Here is a 24,375-nt window from a genome sequence, read left to right as displayed (position 1 = left end):
CTGTCAGCAGTGTTCATTCCGGGAGTGGACAACTGGGAAGCAGACTTCCTCAGCAGACACGACCTACACCCGGGAGAGTGGGGACTTCATCCAGAAGTCTTACAACTGTTGGTAAACCGTTGGGAAAGGCCACAGGTGGACATGATGGCGTCCCGCCTAAACAAAAAACTAGATATTGCGCCAGGTCAAGGGACCCTCAGGCAATAGCTGTGGACGCTCTAGTGACACCGTGGGTGTACCAGTCGGTTTATGTATTCCCTCCTCTGCCTCTCATACCAAAGGTACTGAGAATAATAAGAAAACGAGGAGTAAGAACGATACTCGTGGTTCCGGATGGGCCAAGAAGAGCTTGGTACCCAGAACTTCAAGAAATGATATCAGAGGACCCATGGCCTCTACCGCTCAGACAGGATCTGCTACAGCAGGGGCCCTGTCTGTTCCAAGACTTACCGCGGCTGCGTTTGACGGCATGGCGGTTGAATTCCGGATCCTAAAGGAAAAAGGCATTCCGGAGGAAGTCATTCCTACGCTGATAAAAGCCAGGAAAGAAGTAACCGCAAACCATTATCACCGTATTTGGCGAAAATATGTTGCGTAGTGTGAGGCCAGGAAGGCCCCAACAGAGGATTTTCAGCTGGGTCGTTTTCTGCACTTCCTACAGTCAGGAGTGACTATGGGCCTAAACTTGGGTTCCATTAAGGTCCAGATTTCGGCTCTGTTGATTTTCTTCCAGAAAGAACTGGCTTCACTGCCTGGAGTTCAGACATTGTAAAGGGAGTGCTACATATTCAGCCCCCTTTTGTGCCTCCTGTGGCACCTTGGGATCTCAACGTGGTGTTGAGTTTCCTAAAATCACATTGGTTTGAGCCACTTAAAACTGTGGATTTGAAATATCTCACGTGGAAAGTGGTCATGTTATTGGCATTGGCTTCGGCCAGGCGTGTGTCAGAATTGGCGGCTTTGTCATGTAAAAGCCCTTATCTGATTTTCCATATGGATAGGGCAGAATTGAGGACTCGTCCCCAGTTTCTCCCTAAGGTGGTATCAGCTTTTCACTTAAACCAACCTATTGTAGTGCCTGCGGCTACTAGGGACTTGGAAGATTCCAAGTTACTGGACGTAGTCAGGGCCTTAAAAATTTATATTTCCAGGACGGCTGGAGTCAGGAAAACTGACTCGCTTTTTATCCTGTAGGCACCCAACAAAATAGGTGCTCCTGCTTCTAAGCAGACTATTGCTCGCTGAATTTGTAGCACAATTCAGCTGGAGCATTCTGCGGCTGGATTGCCGCATCCTAAATCCGTAAAAGCCCATTCCACGAGGAAAGTGGGCTCATCTTGGGCGGCTGCCCGAGGGGTCTCGGCTTTACAACTTTGCCGAGCTGCAACTTGGTCAGGGGCAAACACGTTTGCAAAATTCTACAAATTTGATACCCTGGCTGAGGAGGACCTTGAGTTCTCTCATTCGGTGCTGCAGAGTCATCCGCACTCTCCCGCCCGTTTGGGAGCTTTGGTATAATCCCCATGGTCCTTACGGAGTTCCCAGCATCCACTAGGACGTCAGAAAATAAGATTTTACTCACCGGTAAATCTATTTCTCGTAGTCCGTAGTGGATGCTGGGCGCCCATTCCAAGTGCGGATTGTCTGCAATACTTGTATGTAGTTATTGCCTAACTAAGGGTTATTGTTGAGCCATCTGTTGAGAGGCTCAGTTATATTTCATACTGTTAACTGGGTATAGTATCACAAGTTATACGGTGTGATTGGTGTGGCTGGTATGAGTCTTACCCGGGATTCAAAATCCTTCCTTATTGTGTCAGCTCTTCTGGGCACAGTATCCTAACTGAGGCTTGGAGGAGAGTCATAGTGGGAGGAGCCAGTGCACACCAGGTAGTCTAAAAGCTTTCTTTTAGTTGTGCCCAGTCTCCTGCGGAGCCGCTATTCCCCATGGTTCTTACGGAGTTCCCAGCATCCACTACAGACTACGAGAAATAGATTTACTGGTGAGTAAAATCTTATTTTTTCCACATTGAAATCTTATGTTTTGTTGGCACTACAGCTAATCATCCGCAGGATTACCCTGAAGTAACTGCTAAACCAATGGTTCCCAAAAGCAGCCCCCAAGGCACCCCAATAGTCGATGTTTTAAGGCTTTTCATGCAGTCAGTTTGATTATACCATCTGTGCACAAGCAGGAATATCCCTAAAACCTGGGCTGTCGGGGTTCTTTGAGGACTGCGTTTGGGACCTGCTATGCTAAATCCAAAGTAGAAGTGTCTCTGTATAGGTAAATATTAATCACAAATACATCTATGAAAGCTATTTGAATGTTTACCGTGTCTTTCATTTGAGAATTGATGTGACCATTGTGGCAGCACACTGTACTCCCATTCTGTAAGTTTACTAAAGGACAGGGCTGTGCCCCAATTCTTGCTTTCTTTACTGCACAAAGTACATATACTTGGTTATATGCTAAACTACCATGATTCATTGATAAAGAACGCAGCTTGAATGTTGAGTTTAGTGGTCTCTTAAGGGGGGTACTCACGGGAGAGATGTGTGCTGAGCGATCTTAACACATACCGCTCAGCACACATCTCTCCCCCCGCTCAGCACAGCGTGATGTGCTGAGCGAGGGGGAAAGCCGACGGGGGGCCGCTCACTTCACACAGCGGTGAAGTGAGCGACCCGCTAGATTGAGCCTGCATGCAGGCTCAAACTAGCACCGGCGATAGCGATGTGCGGGGCCGCGCATCGCTATTGCTGGAGGGCATACACACGGCAGATCCGTGCTTAAAATCTAAGCAATCTAGCAAGATTGCTTAGATTTTAAGCACTGATCTCTCCGTGTGTACCCCCCTTAAATCCTTAAGTGTAGCATTACATTTGTTTATAGTGAATGTAATCTATTGTTGCCCACTTTTCCCGGCTGTGACCATCTTGATTAATCTGCATTTCTCTTGCTAGAATGGAAAAGTTGTTTCCACTTAACGTCCATAATCCAACTAATAACGCTCAACTTGAGGCTCTCCAATAAATATGTATTGGGGAAAAAAACATTACAGTAGAATTTGTTAACCCCTACAATCCCTCTAGTTTCCACATTAATCTTGTAGGACCCACTGTAACCATAGCTTTCACCCAATTCAAGACCATTTTTGGTGTAGATAACATGAGTAGCTATATGGTGATTCACAGGATTTATGGCGAGGTTTTGTGACTTTTCTACAACAAGCGACAAAGTAGACATGCATGGAAATGTAGGGGGACCACCGTGGACACCATTAAAGTGCTAACTAAGGTAGCGGGACAATATGATGGCTGTTAATGGTCATAGGGAAAGTACTGGTGGCTCTTAGAAGCGGATCCGGTCTGAAGATCGACAGTGTCTAGGTCGACAATGTTTAGGTCGACCACTATAGGTCGACAGTCACTAGGTCGACATGGATGGAAGGTCGACAGGGTTTCTAGGTCGACATGTGCTAGGTCGACAGGTCTAAAGGTCGACATGAGCTTTTCACATTATTATTTTTTTTCATACTTAACGATCCACGTGGACTACGATTGGAACGGTAAAGTGTGCCGAGCGAAGGCACCATGCCCGAAGCATGGCGAGCGAAGCGGTGCACTAATTTGGGATCCCGGTCACTTTACCAAGAAAACGACACCAAAAAAAATAAAAATCCTCATGTCGACCTTTAGACCTGTCGACCTAGCACATGTCGACCTATAAACCCTGTCGACCTTCCATCCATGTCGACCTAGTGACTGTCGACCTATAGTGGTCGACCTAAACATTGTCTACCTAGATACTGTCGATAAAACGAACCACACCCCTTAGAAGATGTAGGCTGATTTTTGCAGGTGTTTTTTTTTCTTTTCTTTTTTTCTTCCTATTAATGGTGGAATAATGACAGCCCTCAAGAGTTTTTCAGAAAATTAGTTTGTTGTTTTTTTTGGGTGTTTTTTCAGTATTTTGGGGTGTTTCCCATTTGTGATTTTTTTCTTTCTTTCTTTTTTTTTTCTTTTCCCCCCAGCGTGTTTATACAACTTTGTGGAAAGGTTGGGGGGGGGGGGAACATTTTTTAGCTCCCATCTTAAAGTTCAAAAATTCTTCTCCCATCAATACAAGACCTGAACATTCATTCCCCCGATCATTTAATCCAGTATAAACATTTTGACACAAATTTATTGTCCAAATTATACTCTTTAAACCCCTCCAAGTGCATGGTTATTCACTGGGGACGTTGTACCAGAGATTCTGCACTGTGCCCCGACATTTTTATCTTTATCTAGTTTTTCCCTACTTTTTCTCCTGCTATGGGGCTGCACTCAAAGTTTATTTGCTTTGAAATGCACTGGGAGTTGGGAATTGAATTGCAGATTTGATTGGTGGTGCAAATTCACTATGAAAATGGATCACCGAGCCAAAGGGACAGATTCAGTTCAACATGAGCTGCCATCCACAGCTCACATTGTACATCTATATGCCGTTATGGTAGGCGGATCGGATCCTGTATACTACTCAATGCAGAATCTGCTTTCTATAACAAACGAGCAGAAGCTGCAGTGACCTGTCCGGAGGCTTTCCATCTAACTGAATCTACCCCTTGAAACCGTTCAGGTTTTTTTTTGTGCGACTCCACTTTCTGCAAAAGTTTACTGTGCACATAGCTCTTGAGTGTCTGGTAAGTGATTGGTGAGCTATTCTTGTGACTGCCTTACGTTTTCCTTAACTTTCTAGCAAGGACCAATACAGTATTTCCTTTGAAAATCAGTGACCTGATCTATTGTGCAACCTCCTGCACTGTTCAGTGATGCTATGTTTACCGTAGGTCTGCACATGATGATGTGCTGTAACATAACATCATTTGCTCTGCTAGTCCATAGAATGTGCAGGGAGAACATGATCTCAATGTGAATGGCAGTGACTCTGCTCTGCGCATTTGTCTATTAGATAATGAACTTTTCACCCTAGCAGCAGTAACAGGGTTAAGATAAGAAAGTGTAGAAAGTGAGGATGGGAGCGAAAAACTAAACTCCCCTCTGCATCTCCCTGCCTTATTGGGATAAAATATGTAAAAGTAGGGAGCATGCATGGGACCTGTTAAACATCCTGTGCCATTCCTTTAATGGAGAGACAGAGCACTGTTTAAACAAGAGCCTAGGGCAGAGTGAAAGGGAGAGGTCTCCACAACTGTGTACTGGATGTGTCCTCACTCTCGCAGAGATAGCACAAAGCCCACTGTGTGGCCTGATCAGGTTTATTGTCTGTTGCTGTGATGCAATGGATGTTTCTAGGCATTGTGTCGTGTACGGTGCAGGCTTGAAAATACCTGAAAAGGTTTTGGTTTGGCAGGTGTACAATATAAGCATTCATATTTTTAATGTGTTTTAGGAGATACAATCTAAATGGCTAAATAGAACATAGTGTTGGGCACATTTTGTTTCCTTTGCTTCTTTATAAACTCCTTAGATTTGATTTTATCACTCCTGCAGAAAGGTTGACTTCCTTATACTGCTGCCTTTGTAATAAGAGTTGGCTCTCATTGATGTGCTTTTATTTAATGTATTGAGTGCATCAAATATTTACCTATTTTTAATGTACACACATGTACAGAAACACCTGTGGATATATAAATACGGTATATTGTCATGTTCGTGGAACCAGCTTGAAATGACATGTGGAACCTAAGCTGTTCATCTGCTGTTGTAGCCCACTCACTTCTAGGTACAATTTGCTGTGCATTTCTACTTACAACACATGGTTGTTACCTTTTCTGTTGTGTTCCTGTCCACTTCATGTAGTAGTATGATCGTTCTCCGCTGACCTAACTCATTAGAAAGGCATTTTTGTCCTCAGAACTGCCGCTCACTGGATGTTTGCTCTTTTGCCCTTCATTCTCTGTAAACTCTATACAGATTGAGTATCCCATATCCAAATAATACGGAATATTCCGAAATACAGAATTTTTTTGAGTGAGATAGTGAAACCTTTGTTTTCTGATGCCTCAATGTACACAAACTTTGTTTAATACACAGTTATTAAAAATATTGTATTAAATTACCTTAAGGTTGTGTGTATAAGGTGTATATGAAACATAAATGAATTGTGTATGTATACAAACTTTGTTTAATGCACAGTTATTAAAAATATTAGCTAAAATTACCATCATGCTGTGTGTATAAGTTGTATATGAATCATAAATGCATTCTGTGCTTAGACTTGGGTCCCATCGCCATGATATCTCATTATGGTATGCAATTATTCCAAAATACGGAAAAATCCGATATCCAAAATACATCTGGTCCCAACCATTTTGGATAAGGGATACTCAACCTGTACTGATTTTCATAAAAATTCATAAAGATTTCATTAAAAAAAAAACCCGGCTTGCTGGAGCCGGGTGGATGCTGCCGTTAGGTCTGGCGGCGGTGCCACATCCTCCTGCTATGCTGCTGTAGCCGCTGCTCTCCTCCTATCGGCTCCCCTCATCTCAATCCAATTTTTTTTAAAAGTCTGATGGAAATGGCCAGGAACGGCCAAATCCTGTCTGATTTGGTCGTTCATTGAATAGCCCTTGTCTGATACATTCCAACAAATGCATGTCGGAATGTATCAGACTTAAACTGAATATACCCCTAGATGTCCACATGGATAGTGAAACTGATATCCCAGGGGTCGCATTTCTGACCTTGAGACGACTACATTTGTGTTACTGCACAGGTATACTGGTGTGTCCAATAAAATGTATATGCATTGTATCATCCTCTTGAAACTTCTATACTCCACACCCTTCACTCCATTGGTTTTTCAGATAGTTCTTCCCTGGTTCTGTTAATGCCCATCAAACCATTGTAGTATGGCTCATACTCCCCTCATTTCACACTTGGCCCTGTGCTCCCACAATCTCTTCTCTTTGTGCGCTAATATGCTCCTTTCTTCAATACCGCCTACTGCATATGCTGATATGTGATGTGGTTAAGATGCCGGCTGTCAAGATGCTGGCAGTTGGAATGCGGACATCGGAATCCCAACGTCCGTCAGAATGTCCACGCCGGAATCCCGTCGGTAAGTATAGCAGGCAGGTTAGGGCCGAGGGATGAAGGGTTAGGTTTAGGCGCCACCAGGGGGGGATTAGGGTTAGGCACTAAGGGGGGATGTTGGGCTGTGGGAAGGGAGGTATAGGGGAGAGGGGAAATCATCCCTGTCGGAATTGCACAGACCGGGATGCCGGCATCTGTATTGTGACCGCCTGTATCCTGTCCACCAGTCAAACATACTGAACCTGCTGAATATAACCTAGACCTTTCACAATACTGTATTCTGTAACTGTCTCACTGCCATCTTCACATTGATGTCCCAGTGCTGCCAAAAGTTAACCATGTTCAAAACTGAGCTTATCCTTTTTCTTCCTCGTGGAGTAAGTACCTTCCCTAAAAAATCTCCCTCACAGTCCATTATGCCAAAATTTCCTCCGACTCCCATGCCTACTGCCCTGGTGTCCTAAATCACTCTGCCTCCTTTTTTTTCTTCTTAAAGAAGATTCTGCCAAACCCCATCATAAATGCCTCAAAGATTAATCTTCTTTTTACTCTCCACATCTTCTGCATCAAATGCAAATCCTTACACTAGCTCCCAATGTTCACACTACCACCCCTTCATCCAGCTTGTATCTCATTGAATACACTATCCCTATTGCCCTCTATGATATACTTCTAATCTGCACCTTACCTCAACTCTGGTAACCTCTCATTCCCTTTACAAGACTTCTACACACTCATGGAATTTTCTACAGTGCCCAGTCAGAATTCCCCTTCCCCCTTGTAAATCTTCACCCGCTGATAACCCATCTAGTGTATTAGCGACTTACCCAGCTCTCCACCTATACTTGTCACACTAATGCACCCTCACAACCATCCCATTCTATGATCCAGCCACTTTCCATACCCTCCAACATTTTACACGCCCCTTTACCTATACCTTCAATGGAAATTTGGAGAGCCAAAAATCGGTACAGACCATGAAAAAAAGGTACTGTACCTATTAAAAAGGTACAGTTGGAGGGTATGACTTTCTCCTTTTTTTTTTTTTTTTTTTTAGCGGTGCCCTCTTACAATTAGATTTGCCTAGCTCTCCACATGCTTTGTTTACGTGTCTTCATCATTATTTTCTGCCTCATATGTCACTGTTTTAGGTTTGTGTGAAGTATTTAAATGTATTGCTCTATCTTTCTGGGTGTCCTTTTTAGGGGTGTGGTATGGAGGGTTGACAGTGTCTAGGTCGACCACTATTGGTAGGAGTAAGTAGGTCAATGTGGGTTCTAGGTTGACAGGGACTCTAGGTTGACATGTACTACAGTAGGTCGATGTGACATAAGGTCGACATGAGTTTTTTCACTTTTTTTCGTTCTCTTCGTAAAGTGACCGGGAACCCCAATTAGTGCACCGTGTATCCCCTCGCATGGCTTGCGAGCTTCGGGCAGGTTACCGTTCCCAATTGTAGTCCATGTGGATTGTAAAGTATAAAAAAGTTTAAAAAAAATTATTATTATTATTTCTCTGACGTCCTAGTGGATGCTGGGAACTCCGTAAGGACCATGGGGAATAGACAGGCTCCGCAGGAGACTGGGCACTCTAAAAGAAAGATTAGGTACTATCTGGTGTGCACTGGCTCCTCCCTCTATGCCCCTCCTCCAGACCTCAGTTAGAGTCTGTGCCCGGCCAGAGCTGGGTGCTCCTAGTGGGCTCTCCTGAGCTTGCTAGAAAAAGTATTTGTTAGGTTTTTTTATTTTCAGTGAGATCTGCTGGCAACAGACTCACTGCTACGTGGGACTGAGGGGAGAGAAGCAAACCTACCTGCTTGCAGCTAGCTTGTGCTTCTTAGTCTACTGGACACCATTAGCTCCAGAAGGTTCGAACACAGGGCCTGACCTCGATCGTCCATTCCCGGAGCCGCGCCGCCGTCCCCCTTGCAGAGCCAGAAGACAGAAGAAGAAGCAATGAAATCGGCGGCAGAAGACTCCTGTCTTCATTAAGGTAGCGCACAGCACTGCAGCTGTGCGCCATTGCTCCCACAGCACACCACACACTCCGGTCATTGTAGGGTGCTGGGGGGGGGGGGGGGCGCCGCCGCCGCCGCCGCGCCCTGGGCAGCAATTATAATACCTTTTGGCATAAAATACACATAATACAGTTAGTTAACTGTATGTGTAAAAAAAAAACGCCATTAAGTTACAGAAAACGCGTGACAGAAGCCCGCCGCTGAGGGGGCGGGGCCTTCTTCGTCAGCACACCAGCGCCATTTTCCTTTCACAGCTCTGCTGGAAGCACGCTCCCCAGGCTCTCCCCTGCAGTATCCAGGTACAAGACGGGTTAAAAAGAGAGGTGGGGCACATAAATTTAGGCGCAAATCGATACAGACAAGCAGCTATTGGGAAAATCACTTATTAGCAGTGTAAATCCCTGTGTTATATAGCGCTGTGGTGTGTGCTGGCATACTCTCTCTCTGTCTCCCCAAAGGACTTTGTGGGGTCCTATCCTCAGTCTGAGCATTCCCTGTGTGTGTGCTGTGTGTCGGTACGGCTGTGTCGACATGTTCGATGAGGAGGGTTACGTGGAGGCGGAGCAGAGGCAGATAAGTGTGGTGTCGCCCCCGACGGGGCCGACACCTGATTGGATGGATATGTGGAAGGTCTTAACCGACAGTGTCAACTCCTTACATAAAAGGTTCGATGACGCAGCAGCCTTGGGACAGCCGGGGTCTCAGCCCGCGCCTGCCCAGGCGACTCAGAAGCCGTCAGGGGCTCATAAACGCCCGCTAGCTCTGATGGTAGACACAGATGTCGACACGGAGTCTGACTCCAGTGTAGATGAGACAAATGTACAGTCTACAAAAGCCATGCGATGCATGATTACTGCAATGAAAGATGTATTGCACATTTCTGATATTAACCCGGTTACCACCAAGAGGGGTATTATGTTTGGGGAGAAAAAGCAGCCAGTGAATTTTCCCCCATCTGATGAATTAAATGATTTGTGTGAAGAAGCGTGGAGTTCCCCTGATAAGAAACTAGTGATTTCTAAGAGGTTACTGATGGCGTACCCTTTCCCGCCAACGGATAGGTTACGTTGGGAAACATCCCCTAGGGTGGACAAGGCGCTAACACGCTTATCTAAAAGGGTGGCACTGCCGTCTCAGGATACAGCCGCCCTAAAGGATCCTGCGGATAGAAAGCAGGAAGCTATCCTGAAGTCTGTGTATACACACTCTGGTACTCTACTGAGACCTGCTATTGCTTCAGCCTGGATATGTAGTGCTGCAGCAGCATGGACTGATACCCTGTCAGACAACATTGATTCCCTCGACCGGGATACTGTTTTGCTAACCATCGAACATATAAAAGACATCGTCTTTTATATATGCGGGGTGCACAGAGGGACATTTGCCTGCTGGCATCTAGAATGAATGCAATGTCCATTTCTGCCAGGAGAGTATTATGGACTCGGCAGTGGACAGGTGATGCTGATTCTAAAAAACACATGGAGGTTTTGCCTTATAAGGATGAGGAATTGTTTGGGGACGGTCTCTCGGACCTCGTATCCACAGCAACTGCTGGGAAGTCGACTTTTTTACCTCCGGTTCCCTCACAGCCTAAGAAAGCACCGTATTATCAAATGCAGTCCTTTCGGCCTCAGAAAGGCAAGCGGGTCAGAGGAGCATCCTTTCTGGCCAGAGGCAAGGGTAGAGGAAAGAAGCTGCACCAGGCAGCCAGTTCCCAGGAACAAAAATCCTCCCCTGCTTCCACTAAGTCCACCGCATGACGTTGGGGCTCCACAGGCGGAGCCAGGTGCGGTGGGGGCGCGTCTCCGAAACTTCAGCAACCAGTGGGTTCGCTCACAAATGGATCTCTGGGCTGTACAAATTGTATCTCAGGGATACAAGCTGGAGTTCGAGGCGACTCCCCCTCGCCGTTACCTCAAATCAGCCTTGCCAGCTGCTCCCAGGGAAAGGGAGGTAGTACTGGCGGCAATTCACAAGCTGTACCTCCAGCAAGTGATAATCAAGGTCCCCCTCCTTCAACAGGGCAGGGGTTACTATTCCACAATGTTTGTGGTACCGAACCCGGACGGTTCGGTGAGACCCATCCTGAATTTAAAATCCTTGAACACTTATATAAAGAAGTTCAAGTTCAAAATGGAATCGCTCAGGCGGTTATTGCAAGCCTGGAAGAGGGGGATTTTATGGTGTCGCTGGACATCAAGGATGCTTACTTGCATGTCCCCATTTACCCACCTCACCAGGAATACCTCAGGTTTGTGGTACAAGACGGTCATTACCAATTCCAGACGTTGCCGTTTGGTCTCTCCACGGCACCGAGAATATTTACCAAGGTAATGGGCGAAATGATGATACTCCTTCGGAAGAAGGGAGTTATAATTATCCCGTACTTGGACGATCTCCTCATAAAGGCGAGGTCCAGAGAGCAGTTGTTGGTCAGCGTAGCACTCTCTCAGGAAGTGTTGCAACAGCACGGCTGGATTCTGAATATCCCAAAGTCGCAGCTGATTACTGCGACGTGTCTGCTTTTTCTGGGCATGATTCTGGACACAGAACAGAAGAAGGTGTTTCTCCCGGTGGAGAAGGCCCAGGAATTGTCATCTCTGGTCAGGGACCTCCTGAAACCAAAACAGGTGTCGGTGCATCACTGCACGCGAGTCCTGGGAAAGATGGTGGCTTCTTACGAAGCAATTCCCTTCGGCAGGTTCCATGCAAGGATCTTTCAGTGGGATCTGTTGGACAAATGGTCCGGATCGCATCTTCAGATGCATCGGTTGATCACCCTGTCCCCAAGGGCCAGGGTGTCTCTGCTGTGGTGGCTGCAGAGTGCTCATCTTCTCGAGGGCCGCAGGTTCGGCATACAGGACTGGGTCCTGGTGACCACGGATGCAAGCCTCAGAGGATGGGGGGCAGTCACTCAGGGAAGAAACTTCCAAGGACAGTGGTCAAGTCTGGAGACTTCACTACACATAAATATACTGGAACTAAGGGCCATTTACAACGCCCTGAATCAAGCAGAGCCCCTGCTTCAAAACCACCCAGTACTGATTCAGTCAGACAACATCACGGCGGTCGCCCATGTAAACCGCCAGGGCGGCACGAGAAGCAGGATGGCAATGGCAGAAGCCACAAGGATTCTTCGATGGGCGGAGAATCACGTGCTAGCACTGTCAGCAGTGTTCATTCCGGGAGTGGACAACTGGGAAGCAGACTTCCTCAGCAGGCACGACCTCCACCCGGGAGAGTGGGGACTTCATCAAGAAGTCTTCACACAGATTGTAAATCGCTGGGAACTGCCACAGGTGGACATGATGGCGTCCCGCCTCAACAAAAAGCTTAAAAAAATATTGCGCCAGGTCAAGGGACCCTCAGGCGATAGCTGTGGACGCACTAGTGACACCGTGGGTGTACCAGTCGGTTTATGTGTTCCCTCCTCTTCCTCTCATACCCAAGGTACTGAGGATAGTAAGAAAGAGAGGAGTAAAAACTATACTCATCGTTCCGGATTGGCCAAGAAGAACTTGGTACCCAGAACTACAAGAAATGATCTCAGAGGACCCATGGCCTCTGCCTCTCAGACAGGACCTGTTACAGCAGGGGCCCTGTCTGTTCCAAGACTTACCGCGGCTGCGTTTGACGGCATGGCGGTTTAACGCCGGATCCTAACGGAAAAGGGCATTCCAGATGAAGTGATTCCTACGCTGATAAAAGCTAGGAAGGATGTGACAGTAAAGCATTATCACCGCATATGGCGGAAATATGTCTCTTGGTGTGAGGCCAGGAAGGCCCCAACAGAGGAATTCCAGCTGGGTCGATTTCTGCACTTCCTACAGTCAGGGGTGTCTATGGGCCTAAAATTGGGGTCCATAAAGGTCCAGATTTCTGCCCTATCTATTTTCTTTCAAAAAAGAACTGGCTTCACTGCCTGAAGTTCAGACGTTTGTTAAGGGAGTGCTGCATATTCAGCCCCCTTTTGTGCCTCCAGTGGCACCTTGGGATCTTAACGTTGTGTTGGATTTCCTGAAATTATACTGGTTTGAGCCACTTAAGACCGTGGAGCTAAAGTATCTCACGTGGAAGGTGGTCATGCTGTTGGCCTTAGCTTCGGCTAGGCGTGTGTCAGAATTGGTGGCTTTGTCATGTAAAAGCCCATATCTGATCTTCCATATGGACAGGGCAGAATTGAGGACTCGTCCCCACTTTCTCCCAAAGGTGGTATCAGCGTTTCATTTGAACCAACCTATTGTGGTGCCTGCGGCTACTCTGGACTTGAAGGATTCCAAGTTGCTGGACGTAGTCCGGGCTTTGAAAATTTATGTTTCCAGGATGGCTGGAGTCAGAAAAACTGACTCGCTATTTATCCTGCATGCACCCAACAAGCTGGGTGCTCCTGCTTCAAAGCAAACTATTGCTCGCTGGATCTGTTGCATGATTCAGCTGGCACATTCTGCTGCTGGACTGCCGCATCCTAAATCAGTAAAAGCCCATTCCACAAGGAAGGTGGGCTGCTCTTGGGCGGCTGCCCGAGGGGTCTCGGCTTTACAGCTTTGCCAAGCTGCTACTTGGTTGGGTTCAAACACATTTGCTAAATTCTACAAGTTTGATACCCTGGCTGAGGAGGACCTTGAGTTTGCTCATTCGGTGCTGCAGAGTCATCCGCACTCTCCCGCCCGTTTGGGAGCTTTGGTATAATCCCCATGGTCCTAACGGAGTTCCCAGCATCCACTAGGACGTCAGAGAAAATAAGAATTTACTCACCGGTAATTCTATTTCTCGTAGTCCGTAGTGGATGCTGGGCGCCCGTCCCAAGTGCGGACTCTCTGCAATACATGTATATAGTTATTGCTTCACTAAAGGGTTATTGTTATGAGCCATCCGTAAAAGGAGGCTCAGTTGTTGTTCATACTGTTAACTGGGTATGGTTATCACAAGTTGTACAGTGTGATTGGTGTGGCTGGTATGAGTCTTACCCTGGATTCCAAATCCTTTCCCTGTTGTGTCAGCTCTTCCGGGCACAGTTTCCCTAACTGAGCTAACTGAGGTCTGGAGGAGGGGCATAGAGGGAGGAGCCAGGGCACACCAGATAGTACCTAATCTTTCTTTTAGAGTGCCCAGTTTCCTGCGGAGCCAGTCTATTCCCCATGGTCCTTACGGAGTTCCCAGCATCCACTACGGACTACGAGAAATAGAATTACCGGTGAGTAAATTCTTATTTTATTTTATTTTAAACTCTTGGTCGACCTTTTGTCACTTCGACCTAGAAACCATGTCGACCTACTTACTGTCGACCAATAGTGGTCCGCCTAGACACTGTCGACCCAAGTCTTGTCGACCTAGAGACCGGATACCCTTTTTAGTAATGCCAATGTCCCCTTGACAGTATACCCTTTTTTTGCCCAGTGGTTCCATATTGTTTGTGCTCTTACTGTTTAAAGATAACATTATAGGAAACCGTTTTTAGATAAGGATTTTTACAATTTGTCTCATGTAATTTTGTTATTTGTAACAGGAAATAAGTTTTCTTATTTGTAACAATGAAAAAGTCCTTTTGCTGCTTTCTCTTTAGTTCTGCCTGGTCCTTTACATGTCATTGGCCAGTTAATGGATCTCTTATGCTGAATTATAAAAAAAAAAAAAAGTATGTATTTTGATTCTCTGCTGACATTAACTGGTAAATACTTTTTAATCTATTTTTTTTTATTTTATTACTGGAAAAATGGAGGGTTCCCACTGCACCAAATAGATGATTTGGGGTGCTCTTGATCAGTCTACAAAAAAGATGGAGAGTAGGAAACACTTTCTATGTACAGCGCACTCCAAAGGGGTGTCCTCCAACAGTATCCTGATAATACTTGGTACCTCAAAAAAAAAAAAAAACAATTATCATAATAAAAAAAAATTAACTATAAACTATGAAATGTTGGTTGCTAGTCAACCTTAGGGTGTAAACGGTTTTCCTGTGTAATCAAACCATTCTTCTATAAATGGATCACTATGGGGCATAACCAATTAGCCATGGGGTTAGCTCCAGGTTTAATGGACAGGGCTGTTCAATTCTGCACTTTCTCCTTGGGTAATGCACAGTAACCCATAGGTTCTACAGAGAGTGCATTTTTCAGGAGCTGTGAGGAAAAATACTTGTTGCGTGCGGGGATACAGGACCTGTTTAACTAGGTCTGGGCTGACAAGTAGCCGCAGAATAATTCTATATACTCCTGTAATGTATATTCATTCATTGTAAAATGGAACTGGCGCATATGTGCTGGAATTGTTTTTAACTTTGCTTTATTGATTTCCATTATCTATGTGCCCCTTTGTTTACATACACAATAGAATGCACGTTTTGTGACTATTCTACATACAGTAGAAACAAATACGTTGTGTCTTTACTATGGGCAGAACATATTTTCTATGCACATGCTGCTTTAATCCTTTTGCAAGGTAAATAAATCATACTGTATGTCATTGGCTGGATATGTCATTGCTACATATTATAGTTTTGACATATATGCAAAGCACTAATATATATATGTGTGTGTACGTTTCATGCCAAATGTAAATAAAGCCATTTTGAGAAGTATAATTTTAGCACCTATGAGCTAGTTTAATATTGCACTTGAATTACCTCCCCTTGTAGTGATCCAGTCATATAATAGTATGGCCTCTAACAAAAACGTATAGTAATAAATCCTAATACCATGAAACAAAGAAACCCCAAGTATTATCAGGATATTGCTGGAATAGGAGGAACCTTCCCTTTGGAGCGCCCCATGCACGGGTCGTGTTTCCTGCTCTCCTGTTTGGTGTGACAGGAACAGGGCATGTGCACACCTCTGAGAATCAGTCACAGGAGGTTATGTGAAAGTCATTATAAAAAACTGTTGTAATCTACTTACAAGCGCACACATGTATACTGTAAAGCTGTGATGTGTGTATTTAGATCGCTTATGCTCAGACCAGTGTGGATAGGAGTGCAGTTCCAGCACATAGTTTCACATGCTCTGGAAAGTCCCATGGATTAGCTTGAGTGTCGTTATAATTTAGGGGTTAAAATAAATACTGGATTCTGTGTATTACCACTGCTGCATGAGGTGTGCTTCACACCAGTTCTATTTGTCAGTGTCTTCCTTCCTTTGCCTTCTCTCTTTATACTTGCTCAATTTTCACTTTTCCTTTATTTATATTTTTCTATAGAAAGACTCTATTTAAATATACTCCTGGTGTATTTCCACCAGTCTTACTGGTTTGGTGTGAATAGTCTGAGAGGCGTTACTATCCATCAGGAAAGGGGTTACTAGGACAATGCTGGGGAAGGATGGTATTTCTGACATCAGAGAACACTTAGAACAATGCACACAGGGATATTTCCAGCATTTAGTTCCTCCTGAGGAAGGAAGTCACCCAAACAGCTACCCAGACCAGCACACAATACTGTCCTGTCCCATACCTACACAGCCCCGTCTCATCACAGTGGGTGTCATTGCAGGGAGGTACCCAGACCAGCACACAGTCCCTACACACGCCAGTCTAATCACAGTGGGTATCATTGCAGGGAGCTACCCAGACCAGCACACAATACTGTCCTGTCCCATACCTACACAGCCCCGTCTCATCACAGTGGGTATCATTGCAGGGAGGTACCCAGACCAGCACACAATGCTGTCCTGTCCCATACCTACACAGCCCAGTCTCATCACAGTGGATATCATTGCAGGGAGGTACCCAGACCAGCACACAATACTGTCCTGTCCCATACCTACACAGCCCCGTCTCATCACAATGGGTGTCATTGCAGGGAGGTACCCAGACCAGCACACAGTCCCTACACACGCCAGTCTCATCACAGTGGGTATCATTGCAGGGAGCTACCCAGACCAGCACACAATACTGTCCTGTCCCATACCTACACAGCCCCGTCTCATCACAGTGGGTGTCATTGCAGGGAGGTACCCAGACCAGCACACAGTCCCTACACACGCCAGTCTCATCACAGTGGGTATCATTGCAGGGAGCTACCCAGACCAGCACACAATACTGTCCTGTCCCATACCTACACAGCCCCGTCTCATCACAGTGGGTGTCATTGCAGGGAGGTACCCAGACCAGCACACAGTCCCTACACACGCCAGTCTCATCACAGTGGGTATCATTGCAGGGAGCTACCCAGACCAGCACACAATGCTGTCTTGTCCCATACCTACACAGCCCAGTCTCATCACAGTGGGTGTCATTGCAGGGAGCTACCCAGACCAGCACACAATACTGTCCTGTCCCATACCTACACAGCCCCGTCTCATCACAGTGGGTGTCATTGCAGGGAGCTACCCAGACCAGCACACAATACTGTCCTGTCCCATACCTACACAGCCCAGTCTCCTCACAGTGGGTGTCATTGCAGGGAGCTACTCAGTCCAGCACACAATACTGTCTTGTCCCATACCTACACAGCCCCGTCTCATCACAGTGGGTGTCATTGCAGGGAGCTACCCAGACCAGCACACAATACTGTCCTGTCCCATACCTACACAGCCCAGTCTCCTCACAGTGGGTGTCATTGCAGGGAGCTACTCAGTCCAGCACACAATACTGTCTTGTCCCATACCTACACAGCCCAGTCTCATCACAGTGGGTGTCATTGCAGGGAGCTACCCAGACCAGCACACAATACTGTCCTGTCCCATACCTACACAGCCCAGTCTCATCACAGTGGGTGTCATTGCAGGGAGCTGCCCAGACCAGCACACAATGCTGTCCTGTCCCATACCTACACAGCCCAGTCTCCTCACAGTGGGTGTCATTGCAGGGAGCTACTCAGTCCAGCACACAATACTGTCTTGTCCCATACCTACACAGCCCAGTCTCATCACAGTGGGTGTCATTGCAGGGAGCTACCCAGACCAGCACACAATGCTGTCCTGTCCCATACCTACACAGCCCCGTCTCATCACAGTGGGTGTCATTGCAGGGAGCTACCCAGACCAGCACACAATACTGTCCTGTCCCATACCTACACAGCCCCGTTTCATCACAGTGGGTGTCATTGCAGGGAGGTACCCAGACCAGCACACAGTACCTACACACGTCAGTCTCATCACAGTGGGTATCATTGCAGGGAGCTACCCAGACCAGCACACAATACTGTCCTGTCCCATACCTACACAGCCCAGTCTCATCACAGTGGGTGTCATTGCAGGGAGCTACTCAGTCCAGCACACAATACTGTCTTGTCCCATACCTACACAGCCCAGTCTCATCACAGTGGGTATCATTGCAGGGAGCTGCCCAGACCAGCACACAATGCTGTCCTGTCCCATACCTACACAGCCCAGTCTCATCACAGTGGGTGTCATTGCAGGGAGCTACCCAGACCAGCACACAATACTGTCCTGTCCCATACCTACACAGCCCAGTCTCCTCACAGTGGGTGTCATTGCAGGGAGCTACTCAGTCCAGCACACAATACTGTCTTGTCCCATACCTACACAGCCCAGTCTCCTCACAGTGGGTATCATTGCAGGGAGCTGCCCAGACCAGCACACAATGCTGTCCTGTCCCATACCTACACAGCCCCGTCTCATCACAGTGGGTGTCATTGCAGGGAGGTACCCAGACCAGCACACAGTACCTACACACGCCAGTCTCCTCACAGTGGGTATCATTGCAGGGAGCTACCCAGACCAGCACACAATGCTGTCCTGTCCCATACCTACACAGCCCAATCCCATCACAGTGGGTATCATTGCAGGGAGCTACCCAGACCAGCACACAATGCTGTTTTGTCCCATACCTACACACGTAATAAGGAGAGGAGAGAAAAAGGAAAAGTGACCCTTGTTGGGAGCACTCACTCTTGGAAACAATTATGATTTAGATTATGCGTGATGAGGTAGATATGAAATAATTAAAACGTAACCTTTAATTATTTTTAGTAAATAAGAGTAAAAAGTTTTACTCTTATTTTATCTAAAAATAATTAAAGGTTACGTTTTAATTATTTCATATCTACCTCATCACGCATAATCTAAATCATAATTGTTTCCAAGAGTGAGTGCTCCCAACAAGGGTCACTTTTCCTTTTTCTCTCCTCTCCTTATTACCTATGTAATAGACCCATGGGAGCACCATCGAAAATCACCCTTTTTTCTACCTATAAAAGAACTCTTTCTGTTCAATGGTAGATGGTGATAAATTCCGGAAGTTTTTCTGGTTGGTCGGTCTTCTTGGAAACACATTCAAATTACCCATCCATTTAACATCACTCAGTCCTGTGCGGCATCCTTAACCCAACTTTTTACTGCATCCCATACCTACACACGCCAGTCTCATCACAGTGGGTGTCATTGCAGGGAGCTACCCAGACCAGCACACAATACTGTCCTGTCCCATACCTACACAGCCCCGTCTCATCACAGTGGGTGTCATTGCAGGGAGCTACCCAGACCAGCACACAGTACCTACACAGCCCAGTCTCATCACAGTGGGTATCATTGCAGGGAGCTACCCAGACCAGCACACAATGCTGTCCTGTCCCATACCTACACAGCCCAGTCCCATCACAGTGGGTCTCATTGCAGGGAGCTACTCAGTCCAGCACACTATACTGTCCTGTCCCATACAGTACCTACACAGGGGATCCGGTCTGAAGATCGACAGTGTCTAGGTCGACAATGTTTAGGTCGACCACTATTGGTCGACAGTCACTAGGTCGACATGGATGGAAGGTTGACAGGGTTTCTAGGTCGACATGTGCTAGGTCTAAAGGTCGACATGAGTTTTTCACATTTTTTTTTCTTTTTTGGAATTTTTTCATACTTAACGATCCACGTGGACTACGATTGGAACGGTAAAGTGTGCCGAGCGAAGGCACCATGCCCGAAGCATGGCGAGCGAAGCGAGCCATGCACTAATTTGGGATCCCGGTCACTCTACGAAGAAAACGACACACAAAAAAAAAATCCTCATGTCGACCTTTAGACCTGTCGACCTAGCACATGTCGACCTAGAAACCCTGTCAACCTTCCATCCATGTCGACCTAGTGACTGTCGACCAATAGTGGTCGACCTAAACATTGTCGACCTAGACACTGTCGATTTGATGAACCACACCCCTACACAGCCCAGTCCTATCACAGTGGGTCTCATTGCAGGGAAACGTGCAGGAATATAGGGAGCAGACTGTATCCGGTCTCTAGGTCGACCACTATTGTCGACAGGTCAAAAGGTCAACATTAGTTTTTCAGCTTTTTCTTTTCTTTTTACATTTTCATACTTTAGGATCCACGTGGGCTACAATTGGGAATAGTAACCTGTGCCAAGTGGAGCGAGGCACCTTGCTTCGCTCACCATGTGAGGGGACACGGTGCACTAATTGGGATTCCCGGTCACTGTACGGAGAAAACGACACCCAAAAAAGAAAACCTAATGTCGACCTTTTGATCGGTCGACCTAGAAACCCTGTTGACCAATAGTGGTCAACCTAGACACTGTCGCCCTAAGTGTGGGCGACCTTCCATACCACACCTGGAGCAGACCGCTCTAACATTACCTGTGTAGTCTGCATGTCAGATTGACAACATATTTCTGTTTGTTCTGTTCTGCTGACGTCCCTAAATTCATGGATTAGTAACGTATTGGTATTTAGCATTGATGTGTATTTGTCATTACATCTGCTTGAAGATTGTGCACAAGTCATTCTTGCTGTTCTCAAATTGAACCCCAGGTTGAATGCTTTCAGACTGCAAGACTGTTTATTCTCTGCTGATCCCAAAATATATTTCTCTCATCCCGGCAGTAGTGACTTTAGTAATTGCACATGCGGTACTGGTTTCTGGATTGTATGTTTATTTTCAAGATCAGGATCCATCTATATATGGGAAGCAGTGGGCGTCTGGTATATTTGTTTTATTACAGGTCATTCCTTTGCAAAGACGTTTACTTTATTAAGGATTTAGCTTTTTGATATTCTGTGTATTGAACAGCTTACATATTAGCCATAATAGCTGTATTATCTGGCCTTTTACATTACATATTTACACAATCATGACTGCACACACGGTCTTGTATTCTAGGAAAGGACTCCCACAGCCTGAGTTCTGCCTATCACATGTCTTTCTCAGTTTTGTTTTCATTGTAATGAACCATAAAAGAGAGCGTCAGTCTGGATAGAACTACTATAGTGTATATATTTGTATATTATATCTTAGACCTTATATTGTTCATTCTGACCTGATGCAAGTTCTTCATAGAATGACCCTTTGCTACGTTCTTTACCAGTTCTTTCTCTCATACCTCTTATGTTTCAATACAGTCAATGTTCTCATTACAGATGGCCAGGTCCCTATTTCCCCCTTTCGAAGAGCCAATTCTGTGCGAGACAGAGTAAAGAAGTTTACAGAAGAACCCCCTGGTATGCCCCCTCCTTTAGGTTTCAGATTCTCCAGCATGAGAGGTGAGCGAATTCCCTCCAGAGGAGGACTGATACAGCAACAACAAAACCTTTTCTCTGCTGGTCAGAAAAATGGTCAAGAAAACGGTCAGAAGGTGACACAGGAAGACAAAGTGACAGCTAGACCTGGACTAAGTCGCACATATTCAGGATTCAGTAACCACAGAGTGGATAAATATACAGCAAGCAGCAACAGGACACAAGACAGTAAAACCCCATCTGTACCTGAATTAAACTCCAGTTCATCCATAAAAGGATCCTCGTCTCACAGCTCTGCAGGACTCTGCACATCCTCTGGGGAAGTGAGTCGGAGACTTCCCAAAAGCCAAGGCTCATTCATCCCAAAGCAGGATGGTGGGAGGAGCAACACGGACCAATTGCATGTCACCCAGGCCACAACACAGAGGGGGAAGCAGGTTGAAAACACAGATAGGACCATTGCAAGATCAGTGGAGCAAGGCAGTGTGCAGCCCTCTACACCAGCTCCCTGTACATCATCTGTAGACGCTCAAGGTGATCAGCAGGACGCCGGCATGAAGACCCTGCTCACCATTGAGATCAAAGATGGCCGAAACCAAGGGTCAAGCGGCCGGCTTGTGGGGCAGCCAGGAAATCAGCGAGCAGGTATTTATGAATTCATAGTCCTTTTTTGAGAGCCTGCTGGGAGCCTGTTTTGTAAATATATTTATTCACATTTGTGAGTGTACATGATTTTAAAGTGAATAAGTATAGTTTTTAATAAGTTGATATCTTCTGCAGCATGTAAAGGGTGTGTAGACTATTAACTGATTTGGTGGAAAGCACAAGATCTTTGCTGGCCTCTAGTGACAGCCGTTTATACTGGTAGGGTGAAACCACAAGCCTTATTGGGAGTGTTGAGCCCAAGCCAAACTCCCGCAGAGAGAGTGCAGAGGCTGTGTATACACGCAGTCTCCAGAGCCTACATCTTACCATAGTGTTAAATATACTCAAACCACACTTGTGTGCACTTATCACCTAGAACAGGGCTGGCCAAACCAGTCCTCAAGATCTACTAACAGTTCACATTTTCCAGACCACCTAGCTGGTGCTCAGGTGTAGTCATTACTAATTAAGATGTGCTGCATTCATTCCTAACTGACAATTCTACAGATCTCCAGGAGGACTGGAAAACATGAACTGTTGGTAGATCTCGAGGACCGGTTTGGCCAGCCCTGACCTAGAACAACCAATATGGTAAATAGAATGGGAAATACACATTTGAGTATTTCCATATGGAAAAACCTATTGTGTCTTTTTTTTATTTTTTTTATTTCAACTTTTTCAATATAAAATCAAGTCCATTTGTTGGGAAGTACTTGTGTCTGTTATTTGACCACAGCAGACCTATTTATCACACTAGTGCTTTTATGTGGGTTAGTATTATTGGGTGTACAACATGGTTTAATATTTATACTTTATCATTTGAAAAGTGATAACCATTTATAGCTAAACTTTTCTGAAACGGTCTGTGTCCCCGAATATGGTCATTTGGTAGAATCGCGGAGTCCCACCTGCCCAATAGACCGGCACCTGGCTAATTACGGTTGCGCATGATGTAAACGATTTTAGCAAACTAAGAACTCTACACTTTTTCACCATACTAGTTCTAATTTCCAAACGCCAGTGTCTATACACTGTTTGGCATGTTTACATGGAGACCATCTGCCTCTGTGCAATGTCGCCTTTGAAGCTATTCATCATGTGGCTCCATTACATCACTTACATGTCATGGAAATAAACAAAAGCCTGTTATACGCATTCTATTGGCAGCAAATGAAGAGCATGATGTTATTTTAATGGCAGTTAATAATGAGCAGTCCACTACTAGTTGTACTGGCTCAGGTTTATATTGGACGCTCTGTTTTATATACAGTAGGATGCTGCATAAATCACGATGTGCATCTCTCCAACTGTTGCTGTATTTTCATGGACTAGATGTGCCCCAACAGCCCTGCACACAGATATATCTCCATCTGTGATATCTCCATCTGTGACATAGCAGCTGGGAAGTGTTATATGGGGCCTGACGAAGACTAAAGATATCTGCACTGATTGACTATGGGTAATACCCTACTGCAGAGATACACTGGCACAATGCAATTGAAATAATGAAACCTCCTTTTTTATTTTTTAGAACTGACTTTAGGGCTGTCTGCTTCCCCTTTCCGAGTTGGCAGCGGCGTTACCACAAGCAGCGTCAGTTCTGGCAAAACCATCAGTACCAGCAGCAGTATCAGTGTGGACAGTGGGATCAGCACAAACAGTGATCTCCGCAAGGTAATTTCCATCTGCCTACAAATACAGATGAATACAAGCTGTAAAAGTGACCAGTTATTGAAATGTACTAAAAATGTATCTACTTTATTTTGCAATTAGTCTAATTCATGTTATGCTGGATTTTTTTTCTAGCCATATAATACTTATCTCCTATGCATATATATAGGTAGCTAGCGACCTTAATAAACGTGTCACGTTTAGGAGTCCATCCAGTTAGGTGCAAGGTGGGTTCTGTGAGCCATTCTCACGGCAAACTCACACCGTGAATTGCAATCCAATACGAAACACGCATTGCTTTTCTCAGAAGAAATTTGCGTTCTGTGCGCATCCCCTGGGGGTGTGGAAAGGTAGAGAAAATCTTTTTGAAGATAAAAATGTCAGGACTTGCTTCAGAACAAATTAGCAACCACCCTAATGACTGGTTTAGCTTTTGGAAGTTTTCAATTGGCTTAATTAGGGATTAATAAGTGTTTTCTCTGACGTCCTAGTGGATGCTGGGACTCCGTCAGGACCATGGGGATTAGCGGCTCCGCAGGAGACAGGGCACAAAAATAAAAGCTTTAGGACTAGG

At 45.7% G+C, this 24,375-nt stretch overlaps 1 protein-coding gene across 2 annotated transcripts in view; it reads left to right on the top strand.

Annotated features, from left to right (window-relative positions):
- The window catches only part of SMTN (smoothelin), a 291,316-nt gene that overhangs the window by 194,646 nt on the left and 72,295 nt on the right, over positions 1-24,375 (top strand). For both annotated transcript variants that reach the window (XM_063913408.1, XM_063913409.1), the window contains exons 9-10: positions 21,387-22,130; positions 23,662-23,804. In XM_063913408.1, the coding sequence (XP_063769478.1) occupies positions 21,387-22,130; positions 23,662-23,804 (887 nt within the window). The remainder of the gene's footprint in view (positions 1-21,386; positions 22,131-23,661; positions 23,805-24,375) is intronic.

Source organism: Pseudophryne corroboree, chromosome 1 (genome assembly GCF_028390025.1).
Source record: "Pseudophryne corroboree isolate aPseCor3 chromosome 1, aPseCor3.hap2, whole genome shotgun sequence".
Lineage (NCBI taxonomy): Eukaryota > Metazoa > Chordata > Amphibia > Anura > Myobatrachidae > Pseudophryne > Pseudophryne corroboree.
This window is presented reverse-complemented; position numbering and strand designations above follow the sequence as displayed.